At 42.1% G+C, this 24963-nt stretch overlaps 1 protein-coding gene across 5 annotated transcripts in view; it reads right to left on the minus strand.

The window, feature by feature from the left end:
* The window catches only part of AMPH (amphiphysin), a 1183179-nt gene that overhangs the window by 674322 nt on the left and 483894 nt on the right, over positions 1 to 24963 (minus strand). For all 5 annotated transcript variants that reach the window (XM_068236417.1, XM_068236420.1, XM_068236419.1 and 2 more), the window contains one exon: positions 6197 to 6338. In XM_068236417.1, the coding sequence (XP_068092518.1) occupies positions 6197 to 6338 (142 nt within the window). The remainder of the gene's footprint in view (positions 1 to 6196; positions 6339 to 24963) is intronic.

Consider the following 24963-nt stretch of genomic DNA (forward strand, 5'->3'; position numbering starts at 1 on the left):
GCAAAAGAATTCCCGACCAAGTATTGAGTGCATAACTGAACATAATTATTTGAAGGTTGGCTTTTTTTGTTTTAAAAACACTTTTCTTTTATTGGTCGGATGAAATATGCAAATTTTTTGAGAAAGGAAATTTGGGTTTTCATGAGCTGTATGCCAAAATCATCAATATTAAAACAATAAAAGGCTTGAACTACTTCAGTTGTGTGTATTTGAATCTAAAATATATTTTAGAAGATCCTGTATATATATATATATATATATATATATATATATATATATATATATATATATATATATATATATATATATATATATATACATACATATATATATACACACCGGATCTTCTCAAAAAATTTGCATATTGTGATAAAGTTCATTATTTTCTGTAATGTACTGATAAACATTAGACTTTCATATATTTTAGATTCAAATACACACAACTGAAGTAGTTCAAGAATTTTATTGTTTTAATATTGATGATGTTGGCATACAGCTCATGAAAACCCAATTTTCCTATCTCAAAAAATTAGCATATTTAATCCGACCAATAAAAGAAAAGTGTTTTTAAAACAAAAAAAGTCAGCCTTCAAATAATTATGTTCAGTTATGTATGCACTCAATACTTGGTCGGGAATCCTTTTGCAGAAATGACTGCTTCAATGCGGCGTGGCATGGAGGCAATCAGCCTGTGGCACTGCCCAGGTGTTATGGAGGCCCAGGATGCTTCGATAGCGGCCCTAAGCTCATCCAGAGTGTTGGGTCTTGCGTCTCTCAACTTTCTCTTCACAATATCCCACAGATTCTCTATGGGGTTCAGGTCAGGAGAGTTGGCAGGCCAATTGAGCACAGTAATACCATGGTCAGTAAACCATTTACCAGTGGTTTTGGCACTGTGAGCAGGTGCCAGGTTATGCTGAAAAATGAAATCTTCATCTTCATAAAGCTTTTCAGCAGATGGAAGCATGAACCCACTTTTGAACCAGAAACAGCGGCAGAAGCGCCTGACCTGGGCTACAGAGAAGCAGCACTGGACTGTTGCTCAGTGGTCCGCATGAAAGCAATTTTTACATGTCATTCGGAAATCAAGGTGCCAGAGTCTGGAGGAAGACTGGGGAGAGGGAAATGCCAAAATGCCTGAAGTCCAGTGTCCAGTACCCACAGTCAGTGATGGTCTGGGGTGTCATGTCAGCTGCTGGTGTTGGTCCACTGTGTTTTATCAAGGGCAGGGTCAATGCAGCTAGCTATCAGGAGATTTTGGAGCACTTCATGCTTCCATCTGCTGAAAAGCTTTATGGAGATGAAGATTTCATTTTTCAGCACGACCTGGCACCTGCTCACAGTGCCAAAACCACTGGTAAATGGTTTACTGACCATGGTATTACTGTGCTCAATTGGCCTGCCAACTCTCCTGACCTGAACCCCATAGAGAATCTGTGGGATATTGTGAAGAGAAAGTTAAGAGACGCAAGACCCAACACTCTGGATGAGTCATTTCTGCAAAAGGATTCCCGACCAAGTATTGAGTGCATAACTGAACATAATTATTTCAAGGCTGACTTTTTTTGTTTTAAAAACACTTTTCTTTTATTGGTCGGATGAAATATGCTTATTTTTTTGAGATAGGAAGTTTGGGTTTTCATGAGCTGTATGCCAAAATCATCAATATTAAAACAATAAAATTCTTGAACTACTTCAGTTGTGTGTATTTGAATCTAAAATATATGAAAGTCTAATGTTTATCAGTACATTACAGAAGACTTTTACACACTAAAAGTCTCAATAAAATAGCCTCTCATAGCGCAAAAACGTCTCAAATTTATTGCTTATAAAAACATATTGCACTCACATGTAGTAGATGAATAAAACAGTGTAGAGTTTATCTTGAAAACGGGCTCTCCCCCGTAATGCTGGCCGTAGGCAGGCTGGTCTCTGTAGTCCCACTGTGCTCCGCCGTTAGTGCGCCCCTCACGGCTTCATCCCACGTGGAACGCCCACCGTCCCACTCGTCGCCAGTTCCTGGTGTTGTGGTTAGGCTCCGCTGACATGTTTCGTCAATCTACAGTATGACTCATCAGGGACTGGGGCCAACCACATTACAGGAACTCTTATGCTGATGCATATACTGACGCGTATGCTGATCCGCCCCCATTCCTCCCCCTTCCACGTCATCGATCACTATCACTTACGCGTTCCAAAGACTCATACACGCCCCTATCTCTACTCCTATCACTCAGCCTGCTTATGGGCAGACGGAGAAGACTCCGTCTTAACACGGCATTAATGATACAATATCGGCCAACATTCTACACTTTATACTTTTATCAATACCGCATATGTGTGCTGCCATATACCCCACAGTGCTCCACAATACCACCCCATCCCCTTATACTGCACTATTAAGTTAGGGTATGCGGCAGCACACCACATAAAAATATAATTATACCTACACATGCAGTGTATACATAAACTAATAAAATTGCATAAAAGATATAAAAAACATTATATAAAAAATATTATAAAAAAAACCTCCTGCACGGAGATTCTATATGGACTAGATGCATGTACAAAAATAGGGAAACCAGACATGATCATTTATTAATGGGGTTCAAATGTGTCCTAGCGTCCAAGACCTGTCAATCCCCTAAAAAACATACCAGGTCCACATCAATATTCAACCCCCCTGGTCTCAGCGTCCCCATGTTATAAATCCATCGGGTCTCCTCTTGTGAGACCATCCTGGTCAGGTTACATCCCCGCCAGGACGGTGTCACTTTCTTAATGGCACAGAACGATAAAAGTTTAGGATCACAGTTATGCTCCGCACCGATATTGTATCATTAATGCCGTGTTAAGACGGAGTCTTCTCCGTCTGCCCATAAGCAGGCTAAGTGATAGGAGTAGAGATAGGGGTGTGTATGAGTCTTTGGAACGCGTAAGTGATAGTGATCGATGACGTGGAAGGGGGAGGAACGGATCAGCATACGCGTCAGTATGCGCATCAGCATAAGAGTTCTTGTAATGTGGTTGGCCCTAGTCCCTGATGAGTCATAGATTGACAAAACATGTCGGTGGAGCCTAACCACAACACCAGGTACTGGTGACGAGTAGGACGGTCGGCGTTCTACGTGGGGTTAAGCCGTGAGGGGCGCGCACGAACGGCGGAGTACAGTGGGACTACAGAGACCAGCCTGCCTACGGCCAGCATTACGGGGGAGAGCCTGTTTTCAAGATAAACTCTACGCTGTTTTATTCATCTACTACATGTGAGGGCAATGTTTTTATAAGCAATACATTTGAGACGTTTTTACAATATGAGAGGCTATTTTATTGAGACTTTTAGAAAGAACCTGATGTGCTAGAGGAAGAAGTGGATATTGTTTGGAGTGACCCAGGTGTTGCCAGAGAGGTGGGGGACGACCAGCTAACGGTCCCAAAAGCTGCATTAGACCCGCTGGTGGGTCTTAATAGACGGTGAGTCCCGCACAATAGGGTGTGGTGGAGGCTGTCCTATCGAGCAAGAGCATTATTACAGTTCATGGAAGAGTGGAGCAAATATTGATTGTAAAATTTAAGAGACTTTATTATATATGAACTTTTAGCTCGCGTACATATACCTGAGTGCGCCACCTCTGTGCATTACGTATTTTACATGTAGTCATGTCCAAAACTTTATTATTTAACCATACCGGCCTTTTTTTTTTATATAGAATTTTTATTCCCATACAGTGGCGTACCTAGGGTATTTGGCACCCGGTGCTGGGTATTAAAAGACACCCCCCCCCTAAAAAAAAAATGGGCGTGGCCACAACCTGCGGCATGCTTCGCGTGCCACTGTGAAAAATGGGCGTGGTTATGACCAGATGAGGGCGGAGCTAACTGTAATTTAAAGTATTAGCTAGTATAGTTGCCCCAGTATAGCTAGTGTAGTTGCCCCCAGTATAGCTAGTATAGTTGACCCCAGTATAGCTAGTACAGTTTCCCCCAGTATAGCTGCCCCCAGTGAAGCTAGTATAGTTGCCCCCAGTGAAAACAGTTGGCCCCAATGAAGTTAGTATAGTTGCCACCAGTATAGCTAGTATAGTTGCCCCCAGTTTAGCTAGTATATTTGCCACCAGTATAGCTAGTATAGTTGCCCCAGTATAGTTGCCCCCAGTATAACTAGTATAGTTGCTCCCAGTATAGATAGTTTAGTTGCCCCCAGTATAGCTAGTTTAGTTGCCCCAAGTATAGCTAGTTTAGTTGCCCCCAGTATAGCTAGTATAGTTGCCCCCAGTATAGCTAGTATAGTTGCCCCCAGTATAGCTAGTATAGTTGCCCCCAGTATAGCTAGTTTAGTTGCCCCCAGTATAGCTAGTTTAGTTGCCCCCAGTATAGCTAGTTTAGTTGCCCCCAGTATAGATGCCCCAGGAGGAGGGAAGCAGCACTAGAAGGAGGAGCAGCGGTGAGGAGGGGGGACATATCCCCCCTCCCTCACCTGGGACCCCTCCTTCTGCCTCTCTCCCCCCCTCCATAGAGTACCGGTGGCGAGTTAAGGCTCGGCGGCGGGGAGGCATGCAGAGAATTACTCACCACTTCCGCGTTCCAAGCGCTGGCAGCGGCGTGACATCACAGATCTCCGCCTTCAATGCCGCCCACTGTGGGCGGCATTGAAGGCGGGGATCTGTGACGACATGACGCTGCCAGCGCTTGGATCGCGGAAGTGGTGAGTAATTCTCCGCATGCCTCCCCGCCGCTGATCCTGAACTCGCTGCCGGTACTCTATGGAGGGGGAGAGAGGCAGAAGGAGGGGTCCCAGGTGAGGGAGGGGGGGATATGTCCCCCCTCCCCACCGCTGCCCCCACTGCCCATCCTTCTAGCGCTGCTTCCTCCTCCTGCTCTGCTGCTGTGGGGGGTCGTGGCGACACCCCCCTAGCTGTCCGTTACCCGGTGCGCGATGCCCCCCTGCGCCCTACAGTAGGAACGCCACTGTTCCCATAAGGTATATATATTTTGCAATAGCAACTAAGAATCTGTTTGAAAGTTAGCCATTTACTTTAGGTGTCCTTGCCCTGTAAGTCAACATTCCTGTCTACCAGACTAAGGGCTCGTATACATGCCTAACGGATGCCGCCCTATCGGGGATTAGGAGCTGATCCCTTTAAGCAACATCGCTGAGCCCTGCTGCGCACACACATACACATGTCACCTGTGTAGCTGACAACGCGCTGTTTTGCTATGAGGAGGGACGATGGAGGGACTCAAGTCATGTCTGTGTACGGGGCTTTAGTGTGTCTCTGAGCTCCTTAAAGAATGCACTTTTCACTACACTTGGGCCAGTAGCAGATAGACCAGTGGGGAGGATTCCACACTGGCCATTGTACAGTCAAGGGGTTAACAGTGGGAGCAAAACTAGGGGAGGACATAGACATGGGAATGGCTGTGGATGAGCTAAGACTCATTTGGTTTATAGTCAAGCAAACACTTTTTACCCTTTCTCTCAGGAAAATTAGGGAAAAATGAAAAATAAGGGAAGTTTGCTTTGTCCTCAAATTAGTCTACATTGGAGTATATACAATAGATATAGAAAATTCCATATCTACAAAATATAGCCCAATTTCAGTCTCAGTTTTTTCTTTTTTCAATGTATGCCATTGACCATTATTTGAAATGAATCATGCATTCATAATAAGAGTTGCCGAAAATTGTAATTTTTACGAAATAGAAATAACTACTGCATACAATTAATACACCCTCAGGAATCTGTAATTTCCTTCTCAGTCTTCTGTGTACAGTTAATCAGAAACCATGTCCCCCCGCACCCCCCCCCCCCCTTCCCTTACAGACACACACACACACACACATGCATGCATGCACAAACACACATAAACACACTAGTCCTCCTCCCCCCCTCTTTTGCTAGCAACTCTCTAACCATACAGTCCTTCTTTTTCTCCAACAACTCTTCCCCACCAACTCTCTCTCCATCCATGGACCCCTCCCAATTTCTACACCAGCTTTTTCTGTTCTCGTTACATAACATCTCTCTTGCTTACTCTTTGGATGTCCCAACACTTATCATTCCTCCTAAATGTACAGTTAATTCTTGTGATATGCCATACATGACCAAATTGATACACGCTTCTTGGTGTATGTCCAAGAATAATATATGTAGATGCAGTCTAATTAATTTACATCTCACTTCAGTTCAGACTACCTGTGATGGAGATTTAGGCCTTGCTGGTCCAGGAGATGACACAGGTGCTAATGTATGGTTTGGACTTGCTAATGGACTGGGTATATACGAAACCTCTTCAGGTGGTGAAGGAGTTTTTGCAATGCGGAGTGGCCCAGAATCGCTAAAAAGAAATAGAAGAGAGAAATTATATATATATTTATATAAATATATTGGTTTTACTTTAATCAATTACTAATGCCAATATAAGGATTAAAGCAAAACATCACAAAAAAGTCATACATAAAGTCTGAACTCAAAATGCTTTTATTTGTTTTTAATGTTTTTAACAGAGCGAGATAAGATCAGTTGTCTGATTTTTATGCCATCTGTATCCCTGTTGAAGAGCCTTCCTTAATTCCTGTCTCAGAAACATGACAGGTTGTAAAATGTCTATACAGATCATTGGAACTCATACTTAATTAAAATATTTGTCTGCCGCTACTGTTACAGTGACAACAGCTAACCTGCATAATTCATTTCACTTTACTTCAAAATGTCAACTATAAAAATGATAAAAAGAAAGAGGAAGCATCTGGAACAAGGACACAGCAAAAAAGTGTGTAAAAAGTATTATGTCGACTTATTCCAGGAGACCCAAAACAATAATAGCTAGCAAATGCTGACCTCTCTGTAAATGTAGATTGATATACATGGAAAAAGAAAAAAGTGTCACAAGAAATTCATGATGGACTTAAAATGAACCTGAACCGAGTAAGGATAAAGGGGAAGAGGCGCCCAATGAAGATAAAATACATTAAAAACAAATAAGAATAAAAAATGTGAAGTGGCTTACTTCAATGAAGACCAATTAATGTGAGAATGATATGCCGCTAGCCGCATATATGGCACCTTATATGTGGCTAGCCATATCTATCGGCACTTTGGCCTGAGGAAGTGGGAGAGTTCGGACAAAACACATTATTATTTGGGCTCCCATTGTCTCCGTGCTTCTTCTTTTAGGGTGTGAGTCTTTACCTCCAACTACTGCTCTAAACCGAGTAAAATTATTTAAAATAAACACATGATCTACTTGCAAAATGTATATTACATACCGGTACTTACCTCGCCATCAGTTCCTCTCAGATGCTGACCATTTTCTTCTAACAATGATCCCTTCCAGGTCTAACAAGATTGTCAAAACTGAAATATGTCAGTTGCGGTCAGTTATAACTGAAAGGACAACTGATGAGTAAGGTAATGTCCATGTTTCCCTATGGCGCAGGTGGGCGATATTACAGTTTAACAGTGAGCTGACCAGGAAGCTGTTATGGGGTCACCGCCATTTTCAAAATGGAGGATGGAAAATTCAATTGATCACAGTGGACAAACAGGATGCAGGAGAGGAGAAAGATTGATAAGTAGACTACATGGGAGGTAAGTGTATATGTTTATTTTGACTTTTCATTTTCAGTTCAGGTTTGCTTTAAGGGTTTGTAAAGTTATGATGTTCCAGAATGTGAAGATGTGACTATATTTAAATAAATATATGTTTTTTTTGTTTAAGAATAAGGGGTCAATTCATAAAAGGCTGTGTAGCAAAAAAAATCTGGTCGCGAAAAAACCGCATTCGGTATTTTAGTCTTTTGTGTGCTAATTCATAAACGTTTTCATGGTTGCGATAGAAATGCTGTGATTTACCAAACTAAACGGTCGGTAACATGAGAACAGTAGTTGGCTGTTTTCCGTGTACAGACAGCATTACAATAAGAGGCATCCCAACTTCAATTTATATGTGCATGTTTTGTTATACTGCCTCTGCTTGCCCTGAATCTGCTCGGAATCTGTCTATTAGTCTTTCTAAACAATGTATTTAATTGTCACAGCTTAGAAGAACTTCAAGAAACTTTATGTCAGGCTTGTGTTGATGTTCACTTCCAGCAAATACACATCTGAAAAACAGGAACCAAAGAGGTTAAATACACAGTCTAAGGTATTCAGGGGAGACCTTGTTTGTTCCGCTCTCTCTGCAGCTGCCTGGGGGAGATCTCACTGCTTCTGCTGGCGAGCAGGGGAGCCTCTAGGGATAGGCAGTATGGCCATTGCCTGAGTGCCATGTTGCTGGATTAAGCCACACCCCTGGATTAAGCCATGCCCCCTAAGCCCCACCTCCACAGGTGTTTTATTAATTGCTTCTGTTGCACCTGCTTAGCGTTAGTTGCAGGCAGCTGCCACTGTGTCCCTCTGTTCTTTGTACATCCTTTTTCCCCCCTTTGTGCCTCCTTCTGTCCCTTTTGTGCCTCCTTCAGTCCCTTGTGCCATGTCTTACCACCTGTTTGTCCTTTTGTCTCCCTTTGTGCTGCCTTCTGTCTCCATGTGCCTGTTCAGTCCCCATGTGCCACCTCTGTCCCTTGCGCCTTCCTCCGTCCCTCCTTCTTTGCCCCTTTGTGCCTTCTTCTGTCTCCCTGTGGCTCTTTCCGTCCCCCTTTGCCTCCTTCTGTCTCCGTGTGCCTCCTTACATCCCCCTCTGCCTTCTTCTGACACCCTTTTGTGCCTCCTTCTGTCTCCGTTTGTGCATCCTTTTGTTCCCCTTTGTACCTCCTACTGTCTTTCTGTGCCTCCTCCTGCCCCCTTTGTGCTTTTTTGTCCCCCATCATTCCTCCTTCTGCCCCCTTTGTGTCTCCTTCTGTCCTCAGTGTGCCTCCTTCAGTCCCCCTGTGCCCCCTTCTTTCCTCCAGTGCCTCCTTTTGTCCTCCTTTGTGCCTCAATCTGTCCCACTTTGTGCCTCCTTCTGCCCCATGTGTGCCTCCTTCAGTCCCTCTGTGCCTCCTTCTGTCCTTTTGTGTGCCTCCTTACGGCCCTCATGCCTTCTTCTGTCCCCTTGTACCGCCCGCTTCCCCCCTGTGCACCTCCTTCTCTCCTCCTGTGCCGCCTTCTGTCCTCCTTTGTGTCTCATTCTGTCCCCCATTGTGCCTCCTTTTGTCGCCCATTGTGCCTCCTTCTGTCCTCCAGTGTGCCTCCTTCTGTTCCCTTGTGCCTCCTTCTGTCCTCCTTTGTGACTTTTTCTGACCCTCGTGCCTCCTTCTGTCCCCCTGTGCCTCCCTATGTCACCCTGTGTGCCTTATTCAGTAGCCCTGTGCCTCCTTCTGTCCCACCTTGTGCTTCCTACTTTCTTCCTTTGTGCTTCATGAAAGTGGGGCCCTGCCTATGTGTATTTTTTGGTGAAACACTGCCGTAGTAAGTGTAATTTCTGGTGAAACGCTGCTGCAATATAATTATTTTCTGGTGAAACTTTGCTGCATTACGATTTTCTTCTGGTGAAACGCTGGCACATTCCGATTATTTTTTGATGAAACACTGCCGCATTCTGATTATTTCACATGGGGGGGTGCCAAGGGGGGTTGGGAGGCGCCACAGGCTTTCTTGCCTGGAGTGACAAAATGGCTATAGGTGCCCCTGCTTGTGAGTCACTCAGTCCCACTCTCTTATTGCTCTCTTATCACCTCTTCAAAGCAGGCGGTATTGTTCTGTGCCATTACCAAGTGTTCTAATCTTTATGAATTGACATTTACTGACGTGTTGAGGTAATTACAGCACAAGTTGGTAATTTAAGCTTTTCATGCAGTAACAGCTTTTATGAATTTACATTTTCCTAAATGCTCGGTAAAGTCAGCTGTTTTCAGCATTACCACATGCGGAAATGCTTTATGAATCGAGGCCTAAGTGTAGATTGTAGTTCATGGTAAAATAAAACAAAGCATGAAAATAAGCCCCAACATATCTTTTAAAGCAAATATTAATATAAGACCCTGTCTTATTTTCTAGGAAACACGTTAGTGTATATACAGTACTTTATTGTTAGGTTTTGGTTACATTTCTAGTCTCAGATATGGCAAAAAAAAATGAAATCGCATGTAGTGTGAAAGAGACCTAAATCAGAAAAAAGGGGTTATTCTTGAATGAATTGTGCCAAGTAAGTAAACAGGAAAAAAGGGTATTTCTTCTTTATCAAGGTTGTTACCAAAAGGAGATATAGGCCCTGCTTTAGTAATAGCAGTCTTGTGTGAACTGCAGGTTAAATTTATTTGAATATACAGTAGTTGTTCTGATCCTATTATAAAAATCATCACTGCAGATGAGTGCATACTTCTGCAATTGCACTACCGCTTCAATAAGCAAGCTTCACTCAGGCAGGGATTGTCACTTTTGCCACATAAAGGCAGAACATTGTTATAATCACTTTGTACAGAGATATGTAAGAATATGGATGTTGCCATTTTATTTTGTTAAAACAATGCAGTTGCCCGGTTGGTTCACACTACCAAGACAAGGCCGTCCACCTAAACTCACAGGCCGAACAAGGAGAGCGCTGATCAGAAATGCAGTCAAGAGGCCCATGGTGACTCTGGACGAGCTGCAGAGATCTACAGCTCAGGTGGGGGAATCTGTCCATAGGACAACTATTAGTCGTGCACTGCACAAAGCTGGCCTTTATGGAAGAGTGGCAAGAAGAAAGCCATTGTTAACAGAAAAGCATAAGAAGTCCTGTTTGCAGTTTGCCATGTGGGGGACACAGCAAACATGTGGAAGAAGGTGCTCTGGTCAGATGAGACCAAAATGGAACTTTTTGGCCAAAATGCAAAATGCTATGTGTGGCGGAAAACTAACACTTCACATCACTCTGAACACACCATCCCCACTGTCAAATATGGTGGTGGCAGCATCATGCTCTGGGGGTGCTTCTCTTCAGCAGGGACAGGGAAGCTGGTCAGAGTTGATGGGAAGATGGATGGAGCCAAATACAGGGAAATCTTGGAAGAAAACCTCTTGGAGTCTGCAAAAGACTTGAGACTGGGGCGGAGGTTCACCTTCCAGCAGGACAACGACCCTAAACATTAAGCCAGGGCAACAATGGAATGGTTTAAAACAAAACATATTCATGTGTTAGAATGACCTAGTCAAAGTCTAGATCTAAATCCGAACGAGAATCTGTTGCAAGATCTGAAAACTGCTGTTCACAAACGCTGTTCATCTAATCTGACTGAGCTGCAGCTGTTTTACAAAGAAGAATGGGCAAGAATTTCAGTCTCTAGATGTGCAAAGCTGGTAGAGACATATCCTAAAAGACTGGCAGCTGTAATTGCAGCAAAAGGTGGTTCTACAAAGTATTTACTTAGGGGGCTGAATAATTACACACACTCCACTTTGCAGTTATTTTTTTTTTAAATGTTTGGAATCATGCATGATTTTCATTCCACTTCTCACGTGGACACCACTTTGTATTGGTCTTTCACGTGGAATTCCAATAAAATTGATTCATGTTTGTGGCAGTGATATAAATGTGGAAAACTTCAAGGGGCCGAATACTTTTGCAAACCACTTTATATATTAGTCACAGTGCTTTGCTGATCACCGGCGATCAGCAAAGCACTGAATAGCTCCCCAGAAGTGCCCATGTGTGAACCAGCCCTAAATCGGTGCAGTAATGCCTTCTGGCTTTCCTTAACCACATCAAACCACAGGCTGTTTTACCCTTCACACCAACAACAATTTTTATATTTCAGTGCTCTGCTCATTCATTTAACAATAACTTTATCACTGCTTATCAAACCTACATGATCTATATATTGTTTATTTATCTACAAATTGATGATCTTTGTTTTCAGTAATTACACTATTTCTCAAATTCCATCCCCTATAGTTTTAAATTAAACAATGCTACTGTAGATAAAACACACACATTTTATTTGCCTATTTGTTCTGGCTATCACAACATTTAAATTATGTTTTTTGTACCCTATCAAACATTACAAGCCCTTATTTGCTAAAATAACAGTAATATAGATTACTGTCATGACATACATATTAAAAAATCTGAATCCCTAAGGTAACTTTTTATGTATTTTTTTAAATGCTGTCACTTTTTTTTAAACAAGTGTTAAACATATCCCGCAGTTTACAGTGGCGCACACCCCCCGTGACTCCTGCACCTGTGGCCCCTCATGGCAGAGTACTGGGACAGGAATAGGAACACAGATCACAGTGCTACTGCAGTGAATGATCATCTGGCATCAATGAGATGCTGATTGTCATTCACAGTTCTTCACTACTTCCTGTGTACTGTTCAGTACACAGGATAGTATAAGGACCGCTAGTGGTCAAAAATAAAAACACACCTACACATGTTTAAATAAAAAATAATAATAATAATAATAATTTTATTCCTTTATTTCCCCCTCTTATCTATATACTGTAACTATATTGCATATGTGTATCAGCATCAAGAAAACAAAGTGGCCGCTGCTGAGAGAAGAACAATGTCCAGAGTTTACAAACAGGTAAATTATATATGATCAGCGCAGAGTCCAAAAACAAAAGACGAGTCTTCAGCAAAGAATAAAGGCAGGTAAATCTCTACCACAATAAATATTGGGTTCACGGCACAGCTCTGCAATCATGGATACCATAAAAAGAAAAGAGGCTTACCAGCTGGTGACTACCCAAATTATAAGGTTGTATCAAGGCTTTGGTAGGACATCAGGAAGCAACAGCCTGTCCAGGATCCACCAATTCAGCAATGATTCATCTCATGAATGGATATCAGTAAACATCATAAAAAACAAACAAACGGCAACTCTAAGTGTAAACCGTCTAATATAGAGTTTTCATAGTATAAACAGCTTAAAAATAGCATAAAAACAAAACTTACATACTGGGCCCATGCAATGGGAACCCAGAGAAAGTTGCATGCGTGTATGTGACAGCAGTAAAGGACAGTATAAAGGTGCCGCCTGTCTCCTTCCCGACCGTTTTCGCAAACTAGCGTCATCAGGGGATTAAGGATACAAGCAGCTGGCACCAAATATATAAACTTTTACAATAAAGAAAGGGGTGGGGCTATGAACACCAACAGTCAAGACCCCTCCAATAGAGACCCTACTAGGAGAGTGACTATAACCCAGATCAATACACATTGAAAACAATGGGATATAAGATTAGAAATCTAAAGTCTTCAGTGGCTAGACAGCGCAATGGTCAAGAGTTCCGTCTCCGGCACAGGAATCCCAGGTTCAAGTCACGGCTCCCCCAGCCTAGCAAGCAACCATGCTTTTTTTTAAAAAAAATATAGTATGCAATACATACTGGTATATATAAAACCAGAAAGTGCACATTATAAAAGGTGAATAAGTGGAAAACTTACCTAGACAAAGCCAGATAGATATTAAGTGAAATCCAAGGTCAGAGAGTGCAGAACTGCATAGTGGATAAATGGCCAGCATAGGGGACTTACAAAGAGGAAAAAACATAGTCCTCCTAATAGAATAGACAAACAGCGCATATCTGCATTGCACGTCATCTACAACGCCTGAGCGGCAGAATGACATACATGTATAAAGTGGATTACATTTTTTTTTTTAAAAAATGCATGCGTCATTAGTAACGCTAGGGCGGCAAAGTGCCACATATGCGTAAAATTCTTACGGCAATACGTGTAAAGTGCACAAACTCGGCGTGAAATTTATACATGGATTCACTTGGAATATATAAAACCGCGTGTAAAACGTATGCATAAAAACTCATGGAATACATGAGACTATGCATGCGCCATTATTAATCGTGGGAGAAATGTAATAATTAACGCTATCACGTGAATGAGAGGTACGCCGAGAACGTAAAAGGACTACACGTACCAATAAAAAGGGAAAAAATAGTACACGTGCTCACGTGACAGGGGGATGTGTAAAGAGAAGCAAAATACTAGTGAGCTCCTTACAGGAATGTGCATAATATTACACGCATAGACGTGTCGAATAAATAAGAATGTACAAGGAGGAAACAAGAGCGAGAGAAAGAAAGGTCCCATTAACCAATGCCAAAAGAAATTGCCAGTGAAACAATTCCCACATCTAGAGTTTTTTTTTTTTAGAAATATATATATAGTCGAGGGAATACCACACCAGATATGCCACTAAGTATAGCGAGAGGTTATACAAGTGACCTTAAAAATAATATTAAACAAATAGGCCAAGCAGACCGATACACATGTACAATCACAGAGTGAAAATATCATAAAAGATGAATTATTAATACAACAATTTACATCCAGTTCAACGTTCAGCCCATCTGGGTGTAGTGCTCGCAGTTTAAAGATCCATTCGGTTTCTAGTCTGGTTGAACTCGATGGACATATATCTTTTTTCAACCAAAATAACTATGTAACTATGTAACTAGTCGTGAGACATCTCTAATCCGATTTTGGCCTTTCCAGTTTTTCTTAATGCTATCTATAACGCAGTATTACAAAAGGGAAGGGTCCTTATGATGTGTGGTAGCAAAATGTTAGGGTACTAGATGTCCCATAGATCCCTTACTGGTCAGGTAGATGTGTTCCTCCAGTCTTTCCTTAAAGGATCTGGTGGTTCTACCCACATATTTTAGACCGCAAGTGCATTCTAATAGATAAACTGTGAAAGTGCTATCACAGGTGAATAACTGTTTAATTTGAAAGGGCCGTGAGGTAGCGTTCCCCGAAAAGGTGTGAATTCTGCATGGCATGGATTTGCATGCTTTACATCCTTTACACTTCCCACATTTATAAAAACCCTTAAGTGATACATGCTGGAAGGGCTTATTTTGGGTGGATCAATATGGCTATGCACAAGACGATCGCGCAAGTTTGGCGCTCTCCTGAATATAATCTCAGGATTGTCTGCAAGCAATGAACCAATCACTGGATCGCCTTTCAAGAGATGCCAATGTTTGCGCAAAATCTTTTTGATATCTCTGTGTTGGAAATTATATTGAATGAGAAATTTAACACCACAATTGTCTCTCAAACTGACAGCCTTGGTCCCTCTATTAATAGGCCTGTCTTTCTCACCAATTTGGTCTCTAACAACCCTTAAGTCCACCGGACCATATCCCTTGGCCTCAAACCTAGTGATCAACAGATCACTTTGCAAAACATAATCCGCGGGCAGGGTGTAATATCTCCGAATCCTGGTAAATTGGCTCCTGGGAACTCCTTTTAACAGGGGAAATAGTGACAGCTGGTAACAGGGATAAAACTATTTCTGTCAGTATCCTTAAAATAGGTCTTTGTAATAAATCTATCAGATTCCAAACGAATGGTCAAATCGAGAAAATTTATTTCCTCAGAACTACAAACACAATTAAAGACCAGATTATCGGTATTATCATTAATATGGTTAATAAACAATTATAAAGATGTCTGATCCCCTTCCCATACCACCACCACATTGTCTATGTACCTCCTATATAAAAGGAGTTGGGGAAAGCGAGATTTATCGACAAATCGCTCCTCCCAAACAGCCAGAAATAGGTTAGCGAGGCTGGGAGCAAATTTCGCTCCCAATTAATACATTTCACGCCGAGTCTGTGCACTTTACACGTATTGCCGCATGAATTTTACGCATATGTGGCACTTTGCCGCCCTAGCGTTACTAATGACGCATGTGTAGGTTTTTTTTTTTTTTATCCACTTTATACATGTATGTCATTCTGCCTCTCAGGCGTTGTAGATGACGTGCAATGCAGATATGCGCTGTTTGACTATTCTATTAGGAGGTGTAACGATTGATGTCAGCAAATAACAGATGTCTGGTTATTAGGTGATCTGCAGTATCACCAATAATCCAGACACTATACCTGATTATTTGGTGATCTGCAGAATCACCAATAATGCAAGTATAGCAAGCAACTGATGTGATAGCTAATTGCAAGGTAGGTGCTTGGTGCAACAGTAAGTACTGATAGGTTTAGCAACATCTCACCAGAGGAGCTGGTGGGTACTAACAGTACAGAGCCCCTCACCAGTGACAAGGGCTCACTGGTGAGAGTAGAGTGGTCAGACTAATCGAGTTGGCAACAGACAGGCAGATAAAGTACAAAATCAGAAGGCAGAGACAAGAAGGTTTAACAAGCAGAGTCGGCAGCAAGATCAGATGGGCAAAAGTACAGAATCATTAAGCGAGAGGGAAGTCAGAACAAGCCAGAGTCATACACAGATAATAATACAGTCTTTCAATGCTAAACAATTAAGCTATCAAAAGGTCTGAGCACTAACACGAAGTATTTGCAACAGCAGACAAGTTGCGAGTGATTCCGCTGAGCTTAAGAAGCGGAGGAGACCCTTGAGGCACGCCCACACTGATCAGCCAATGGAAAGTGGCTAGCGTGCCCTGTGATGTCAGCCGACCGGCCGGTCAGCTGACGCGCCTCCTCCCCGCCATAAAGGTCCTGTCTGTGAGCGCGCGCACGCGCTAATGCGACTTTATGGGCAGCAGGGACACCCATCCTCGGCGTGCTAGACGCCCGAGGAGCGGGAGTATTGCTAGGCAGGGAGGCAGAGGCAGCTGCGGTGGTAGCGCTGTTAATCGCAGCTGCCTCATCATTGTTCATTACAGGAGGACTATGTTTTTTCCTCTTTGTAAGTCCCCTATGCCGGCCATTTATCCACTATGCAGTTCTGTACTCTCTGACCTTGGATTTCACTTAATATCTATCTGGCTTTGTCTAGGTACGTTTTCCACTTATTCACCTTCTATAATGCACACTTTCTGGTTTTATATATGCCAGTATGTATTGCATACTATAGTTTTTAAAAAAAGCATGGTTGCTTGCTAGGCTGGGGGAGCCGTGACTTGAACCTGGGATTCCTGTGCCGGAGACAGAACCCTTGACCATTGCGCTGTCTAGCCACTGAAGACTTTAGATTTCTAATCTTATATCCCATTGTTTTCAATGTGTATTGATCTGGGTTATAGTCACTCTCCTAGTAGGGTTTGATCTATACTCTATTGGAGGGGTCTTGACTGTTGGTGTTCATAGCCCCACCCCTTTCTTTATTGTAAAAGTTTATATATTTGGTGCCAGCCGCTTGTATCCTTAATCACCTGATGATGCTAGTTTGCGAAAACGGTCGGGAAGGAGACAGGCGGCACCTTTATACTGTCCTTTACTGCTGACCCATACACGCGTGCAACTTTCTCTGGGTTCCCATTGCATGGGCCCCATATGTAAGTTTTGCTTTTATGCTATTTTTAAGCCGTTTTTACTATGAAAACTATATATTAAACAGTTTACACTTAGAGTTGCTGTTTGTTTGTTTTTTATGATGTTTACTGATATCCATTCGTGAGATGAATCATTGCTGAATTGGTGGATCCTGGACAGACTGTTGCTTCCTGATGTCCTACCAAAGCCTTGATACACCTTATAATGTGGGTTTTCACCAGCTTCTTTTTTGGGTATCCATGATTGCAGAGCTGTGCCGTGAACCCAATATTTATTGTGGTAGAGATTTACCTGCTCTTATTCTTTGTTGAAGACTCGTCTTTTGTTTTTGGACTCTGCGCTGATCATATACAATCTATATAACCATAGATACCTTGTGTAAAAAAAGTGTCAGTATTAAAAAAAAATCATAAATAGTTACCTTAGGGACTTTTTAGGTTTTTTTTAATATGTATGTCATTAGGGTATATCACTATTACTTTTGTAAATTAGGGCTTGTAATTATTGATCTAGTATAAAGAAACAAACATGAAAAAAAATAAAATACACCTTTATTTCCAAAGCAAATATTGTCACTATACATAGTAATTTAAAAGATGTAATAACCGGGACAAATGGGCAAATGAAATGTGTCACATTTTATTGTAAAATTATAATGGCTGAACTATATATATATTTTTTTCATTTTCAAATTATTGGCGAATGAATGGGAGGAGTGTGATGTGTGAAAATGAATCTGGTTTTTAAAGGGAACCTAAACTGAGAAGGATATGGATTTTTCCTTTTAAAATAATACCATTTGCCTGACACTCCTGTTGATTCTGTGTCTCTAATATTTTTAGCCACAGCCCCTCAACAAGCATGCAGATCAAGTGCTCTGACTAAAGTCAGACTGGATTAGCTCCATGCTTGTTTCAGGGTTGTGATTCAGCCACTACTGCAGCCAAAGAGATCAGTAGAACTGCCAGGCAACTGGTATTGTTTAAAAGGAAACATCCATATCCATCTCAGTTAAGGTTCCCTTTAAAGAGAAACTCCAACCAAGAATTTAACTTTATCCCAATCAGTAGCTGATACCCCCTTTTACGTGATAAATCTATTGCTTTTCACAAACAGACCATCAGGGGGCGCTGTATGACTGATATTGTGGTGAAACCCCTCCCACAAGAAGCTCTGAGGACTGCGGTACTTTTGACAGTTTGCCACAATGTAACAAGGTTCACAGACAGGAAATAGCTGTTTACAGCTGTCTCCAACAGCCAAAACAGCTAGCAGCAGCCACATAACCTGCCCACAGTAAAAATGTCACCATATAATAAATGTCAGAATGTAAATCGGGGAGAGTAAAGATTTTACAATGAGCAAACACTGACTAAATCATTTATACATAATTATTGTAAAAATGAAGGACTTTTTTTATTACACTATTTTCACTGGAGTTCCTCTTTAAGGGGAAATAATCTGTGGTGGGGAAGTGGTCAAATATATACCCTTATTAACTAAGGATATATTTTGTCAGGCATAAAATGATAAATCCGTTGTTTGGGGGCCACATTTTGGCACTAGCAGGTGCATCATTAGGGCTGAAGATCCGGGGCTTTAGCCCAGAGTCCCCGCCCATTGTGCCCCAAACCTCAGCAATATCGGCATCCGTTGCTAAGGCAACAATGCTGCTTTCTCTTTTAGTGCAGCGGGCAGGCAGGCAGCGCTTACTCACCTGCCACAGTCTCCTGCGATGTGTCCTTGTGTGTTTAGATTCAGCCGGCTTCTTACTACTTCCTGTTTCTGCACCTCACGTGATTACATGAGGTGCAGGAGATCAGAGGGCAGATAGCAGCCGGCTGATGCGGAATACAGAAAGTCACAGGGGGAGCCTTTGACAGATGAGTGAAAAACAAAAGTTTGTTTTCTTAAAACAGAAAGAATTTGCGATAATTCAGGCTGGAGTGAGCTCCGAGATGTCTCTCAGTGCATAACTACTGAATATATGCAAAATAACCATTGTTGCCCTTAGAAGCTAAACACAGAAACAGTCTGTATGCATGTTGGATTATTATGGCTCTGTACAAATTAACAAGCTGACACATCATTGCATTCCAGCGGATCTGGAGGTGTGTTTAGCTTCTAAGGGCAACAAGGGTTAATTTGCATATATTCAGCATTTATGCACTGAGAGACATCTCAGAGCTCACTCTAACCTGAATTATCACAAATTCTTTCTGTTTTAAGAAAGCAAACTTTTGTCTTCCATAGCATTTTAGTAAGGGGGCTTTTAGGACCATTGTATAAAAGTCTTTGGAAAAGGCAAGATCACAGACCAATTTTACCCCCTTCCATGTAGTATGAGAGCCATACTCTACACAGTCTATTCTATGGAGCTGCACTCCCCATCAAATAAAATCTTTGCTGGATGCTGCACACAAAGATGCCCGTACACACTCAAAAGATCATTATCTGCAAAAGATCTGTTCCTGCAAAAGATCCATTCCTGAGAAGGATAAAGCCGGCACCATCGATTAGCTCTTAAGGTTTTATTTAAAGACTGTCATCAGGTACATCATAGTACAATCAGCGACGTTTCGGAGCGTTGGATCTAGCTCCTTTATCAAGCCATGACAGTCTCAAAGTATAGCTGACACACTGAGTTTTAAATAGTACATCACATATCAATACACCAATCAAAAACTGTCTAACTGTCTAGCCAATTCCCTTCCGCTATGTATAAAGCGGACTTGATGGGGAACTTCTCACGTATGGTGTGAGCCAATGAATTCAAAAACCACTCACCTGTGTGCATCCCCTATCTCCAACAGTTCGCACCAGCACCGCCCCTCGCCACCCACGCAAGCAGAAGTACACACCCATCATTCACGCGGACCTGATGGGGAACTTGCGGGGAGGCAGCGCTGTAACATCAGAGACATTACCAGGGAGACGGAGAGGACACGGGCGGTATTCCGCCCGCCTCCTAAGAAGGCAGGACAGAGTGTCACTACCTAACGCCGGCTGGTCACGTGGACAAAGCCACCAATCAGCCGGCCATGCGTCTCCCTGCATGGCAAATGCGGCTGGAAAGCTGCGTTGCCATAGTGATGTAAAGCGAGGGGGAGGTCAAAGTGACAAGCTGCCCGGACAAGAATGATGCACACACACTGTCAGGGAGACAATGTCATTGCTGCATAAGGAGGCAGAAGGGCACACAATGTTGTTAAACGAATAGCAGTATTATAGTCAAAAATAAAAGAAAAATCTACAACATAACAAATAAAAGGGGAAGGATTGTTATTACTTATATAAAGGACACATATGTAGCTATACAAATGCTGACAAATCATATTCCCGATTCATACCCCGGGGCTCAAGAGTATCTAAGGTGCGAATCCAGTGCGCCTCACGGAGCAGTAATAGTTTCAATCTATCTCCACCTCTTGTTAGGCGAGGTACGCCGTCAATGATCTGACAACGTAACTGGCTAACATTGTGTTTACAAGTTACAAAATGATTTGCAACCGGTTGCTCCACGAGACGCTCACGGATTGCATGTTTGTGAGCTGACAATCTAATTTTCAACTTTTGAGTCGTCTCCCCTACATATAATAGCCCACAAGGGCACTTCAAAATATAGACTACATACTTTGAATCACAATTGTGTATTCCTTTGATATAAAAAGTTTCCCCCGTTCTGGGATGTGTGAATACATTGCCCCTGATAACTGAATTGCAGTGGACGCAGTTAAGGCAGGGGTACATGCCTCTCCTGGAGCCCTCAGGTGGTCTTACTAAAGTCCTCATTTCAGCATGAGTTAATTTGTCCTTAAGAGTTGAAGCTCTTGTGTATGAAAATAATGGAGGACTTCGAAATTCAGGGATCGAGGGGAACGATTGGGCAAGGGATGACCAATGTTTTTTAATAATTTTCGCCACATCCTTACTAAGGACGTTATATTGTGTCACAAACGGAATCCTATTGCCCAATTTCCCCCTAGATCCTGAAGTTGCACTCACTGCCATTCTGCGTGCCTCCGCCACCAGTCCACAGGGGTAATGTCTATCAATACATTTTTGAGACATTTCCTTAAACCTGAGATCTCGTTTCTCCTTATCACCCACTATCCGGCTGACCCTTTTAAACTGTGCTTTTGGAATAGACCTGATAGTGCTAATAGGATGGAAGCTTTCATAAGAAAGAATAGCATTCCTATCAGTGGGCTTGACATAAAGATCAGTGTCAAGACCCCCATCCTTCAGCACAACCATGGTATCCAAAAAATTGACCTGTTGAAGGTCATAATGAGATGTCAATCTAATGAACTCACATTGACCGTGCAATTCGACCACAAATTGGTCAAGGGTCCAATGTGGCCCCGTCCACACGCAAAACACATCATCTATATATCTAAGCCAACAGATGGCATATTTTTTAAACAATGAATTGTTATAAACAAAAGATTCCTCATATTCATTCATGTATATGTTTGCGTAGGACGGGGCCACATTGGACCCCATTGCTGTCCCCCGAACCTGTAGAAAAAATTGTTCGTTAAAGTAATTACAAGTAAGCACCACCCTCAGAAGTTCAACTAGAAGCTTAATCTGTTGTTTATCAAAATCTGAAGCGGTAAACAATGAATGCCGGACAGCCTCCACACCCCCATCATGCGGGATGGAGGTGTAGAGGCTCTCCACATCCAAAGTAACCACTAGACTACCATCTGGTATATGAGTCACACCAGCTATAAATTCAAGAAACATGGAAGTATCACGGATATAGGACTTCTGTGCAACAACGAATGGTCTCAAAATAAAGTCCAAATATTTGGCTAACGGAGACAAGGCTGAAAAATGCATTCATAGTCTACGATATCTGCAGATCCTCATACACACTTGGTTTAACAGACAATCATCTGCAGATCAGATCCCCCAGGATGGATTTTCAGATCTGCAGATGATTGCCAGATATGCAGATGAAGTCTGTTAAACAAGGTGTGTATGATGATCTTCAGATCTCATAGACTATGAATGCATTTTTCAGGAATGGATCTTTTGCAGGAATAGATCTTTTGCAGATAATGATCTTTTGAGTGTGTACGGGCATCTTTGTGTGTAGCATCTTGCAAAGATTTTATCTGATGGGGAGTGCAGCTCCATAGAATAGACTGTGTAGAGTGTGGCTCTCATACTACATGGAAGGGGGTAAAATTGGTCTGTGATCTTGCCTTTTCCAAAGACTTTTATCTCAAGTGTGTATGAAGCAATACTCCAATGGGTTATGGTTCATCATGAGCTTGCTGATTAGTCTGTACCTCTGGGTTTTTAAAGCCCTACTTCATAGAGCCAAATTAATCCATGCCATGCACTGATGAGGATCAACCAATCTGAAACAGTCTGTATGCATGTTGGATTATTATGGCTCTGTACAAATTAACAAGCTGACACATCATTGCATTCCAGCGGATCTGGAGGGGTGATTAGCTTCTTATGCTTCATACACACTTGAGATAAAAGTCTTTGGAAAAGGCAAGATCACAGACCAATTTTACCCCATTCCATGTAGTATGAGAGCCATACTCTACACAGTCTATTGTATGGAGCTGCACTCCCCATCAGATAAAATCTTTGCAAGATGATGCACACAAAGTTGCCCGTACACATTCAACAGATCATTATCTACAAAAGATCTGTTCCGGCAAAGGATCCATTCCTGCAAAATGCATTTATAGTCTATGATATCTGCAGATCCTCATACACACCTTGTTTAACAGACTTCATCTGCATATCTGGCAATCATCTGCAGATCTGAAAATCCATCCTGGTGGATCTGATCTGCAGATGATTGTCTGTTAAACAAGGTGTGTATGAGGATCTGCAGATATCATAGACTATGAATGCATTTTTCAGGAACGGATCTCTTGCAGGAACAGATCTTTTGCAGATAATGATCTTTTGAGTGTGTACGGGCATCTTTGTGTGCAGCATCTTGCAAAGATTTTATCTGATGGGGAGTGCAGCTCCATAGAATAGACTGTGTAGAGTATGGCTCTCATCTTATCTCAAGTGTGTATGAAGCATAAGGGCAACAATGGTTAATTTGCATATATTCAGCATTGATCCACTGGGAGACACCTGAATTATCAAAAATTCTTTGTTTTAAAGGGGTTCTGTGGCCCTTTTTCAAAATGTAATTTAAATGAGTAGTTATTTTCCTTTATTATGTACAAATCTTTTCTTCCCTATCTTGTATAGAAAAAGCAGACCTGACTCTCTCCTGCTCCTTTCAAATTTTTTGTCTAGTTAACTAGATGAATATTCCGCTGCAGGAAGAGGCAGACAAAGCAGCAGCTTTTCCTCCCCGTTTTGCCTCTCCCTCCCCCTTCTACACGTCATCTGCTGAGTCATCCCTGACCTTTGTGCGTGTTCCAGAGAGCAGGGGGAAGGAGGCTGACTGCTGGGAGGAGAGCTGCCTCATGTTTCAGCTCAGCTTATCTTTTCCCTGTAAAGGAGGTAATCAGTGACAGAGCTTATCCCTTATCCTGTCTCTCATCCTGTCACATCAGTTGGAAACTGCTCTCGTGCACGGCAGGACATCGAGAGTGTGCAGAAAGCGATGACCCGGAAGTACTTCTGAGTCACGTGGAATCGCAGCCATCTTGGAGAAAATTATTAAAGGTTTATTTTATAGGTTTTTTTATTTATAGGTAGCGGGGATCAGCAAAAATAGAAGTAATAAAGAGGGGAAATAACGGGGGGCACGATAATATGTTTATTTTATTCTGCAAGAAAAACATCACAGATCTTCTTTAAGAAAGCAAACTTTTGTTTTCCATAACATTTTAGTAAGGGGGCTTTTAGGACCATTGTAGCCCCTTACACACTCCAATGAGTTCTGGTTCGCCATGAGCGAACTCCAGCATGTCTCTTCCCTGAAGCCAAGTTCTGCATTAGAACACTTTCCTTGCTGATGTCTCCAGATAGCAGGGGGAGACTGAGGAAGGTGAGGAATGTACTCAGGCATCTGGCATGAGTGGTGCTGCACTGTCCTCCTTCCCCCACTGTTGGAAAGACCCTTCTCTCTTTATTCCAGGTCACTCCAATTGTATTCACTGTTCTGATCATCACCTCTGTTTACCCCTGTGGGTGATCCTGATTTATCTCCCTAGGGTGCTGGTATATACTGTGCACTCTTTCACTCCATGTATTACCCTGCTTGTGTTTATATTGCACTTTATTAGTATTCCTGCTGTGCCATACTTTGTTTCGTTTGGTTACTTTGTTTTTTTATATTTGCTCTGAAGCGTTTAGTCCACTTTTGCACTTTAATTGTTTACATATATTTATTGCTCTTGTACTTAATGTTCTTGTCTACAGTGTGCTATTACAGTAGTCCTTATTTATTTGGAGGGTTCCTGAGTGCGTGGGATTTATTAATTCATATGCAATATGATGGGGTTTTTTTTCTGCCACCCCTGCCATGCAAAAGTTACATTCTTCGGTGTTAGCGGTTTCTGCATTTGCAATACGTAGCGTAACAGTTTGTACACTTCACATGTGTGGCAATGGTTTCTGCATTTGAGATTTGGTCTAAACATTTTCATGGGCACGCCCATTTACCGGCACTAACATTGTGGCCATGCCCATTTTTCACTGCGGCGCACTCTCCCTTTATTCTCAAGGTGCCCCTGATCTTTTAGGATCACTTGTATAGCCCATACCTGCAGTTATTATTAGTTATCTGCAATTACTAAAGAACCACTATCGCAAAAGTCTTAACATTT

Source organism: Hyperolius riggenbachi, chromosome 5 (genome assembly GCF_040937935.1).
Source record: "Hyperolius riggenbachi isolate aHypRig1 chromosome 5, aHypRig1.pri, whole genome shotgun sequence".
Taxonomy (NCBI): domain Eukaryota; kingdom Metazoa; phylum Chordata; class Amphibia; order Anura; family Hyperoliidae; genus Hyperolius; species Hyperolius riggenbachi.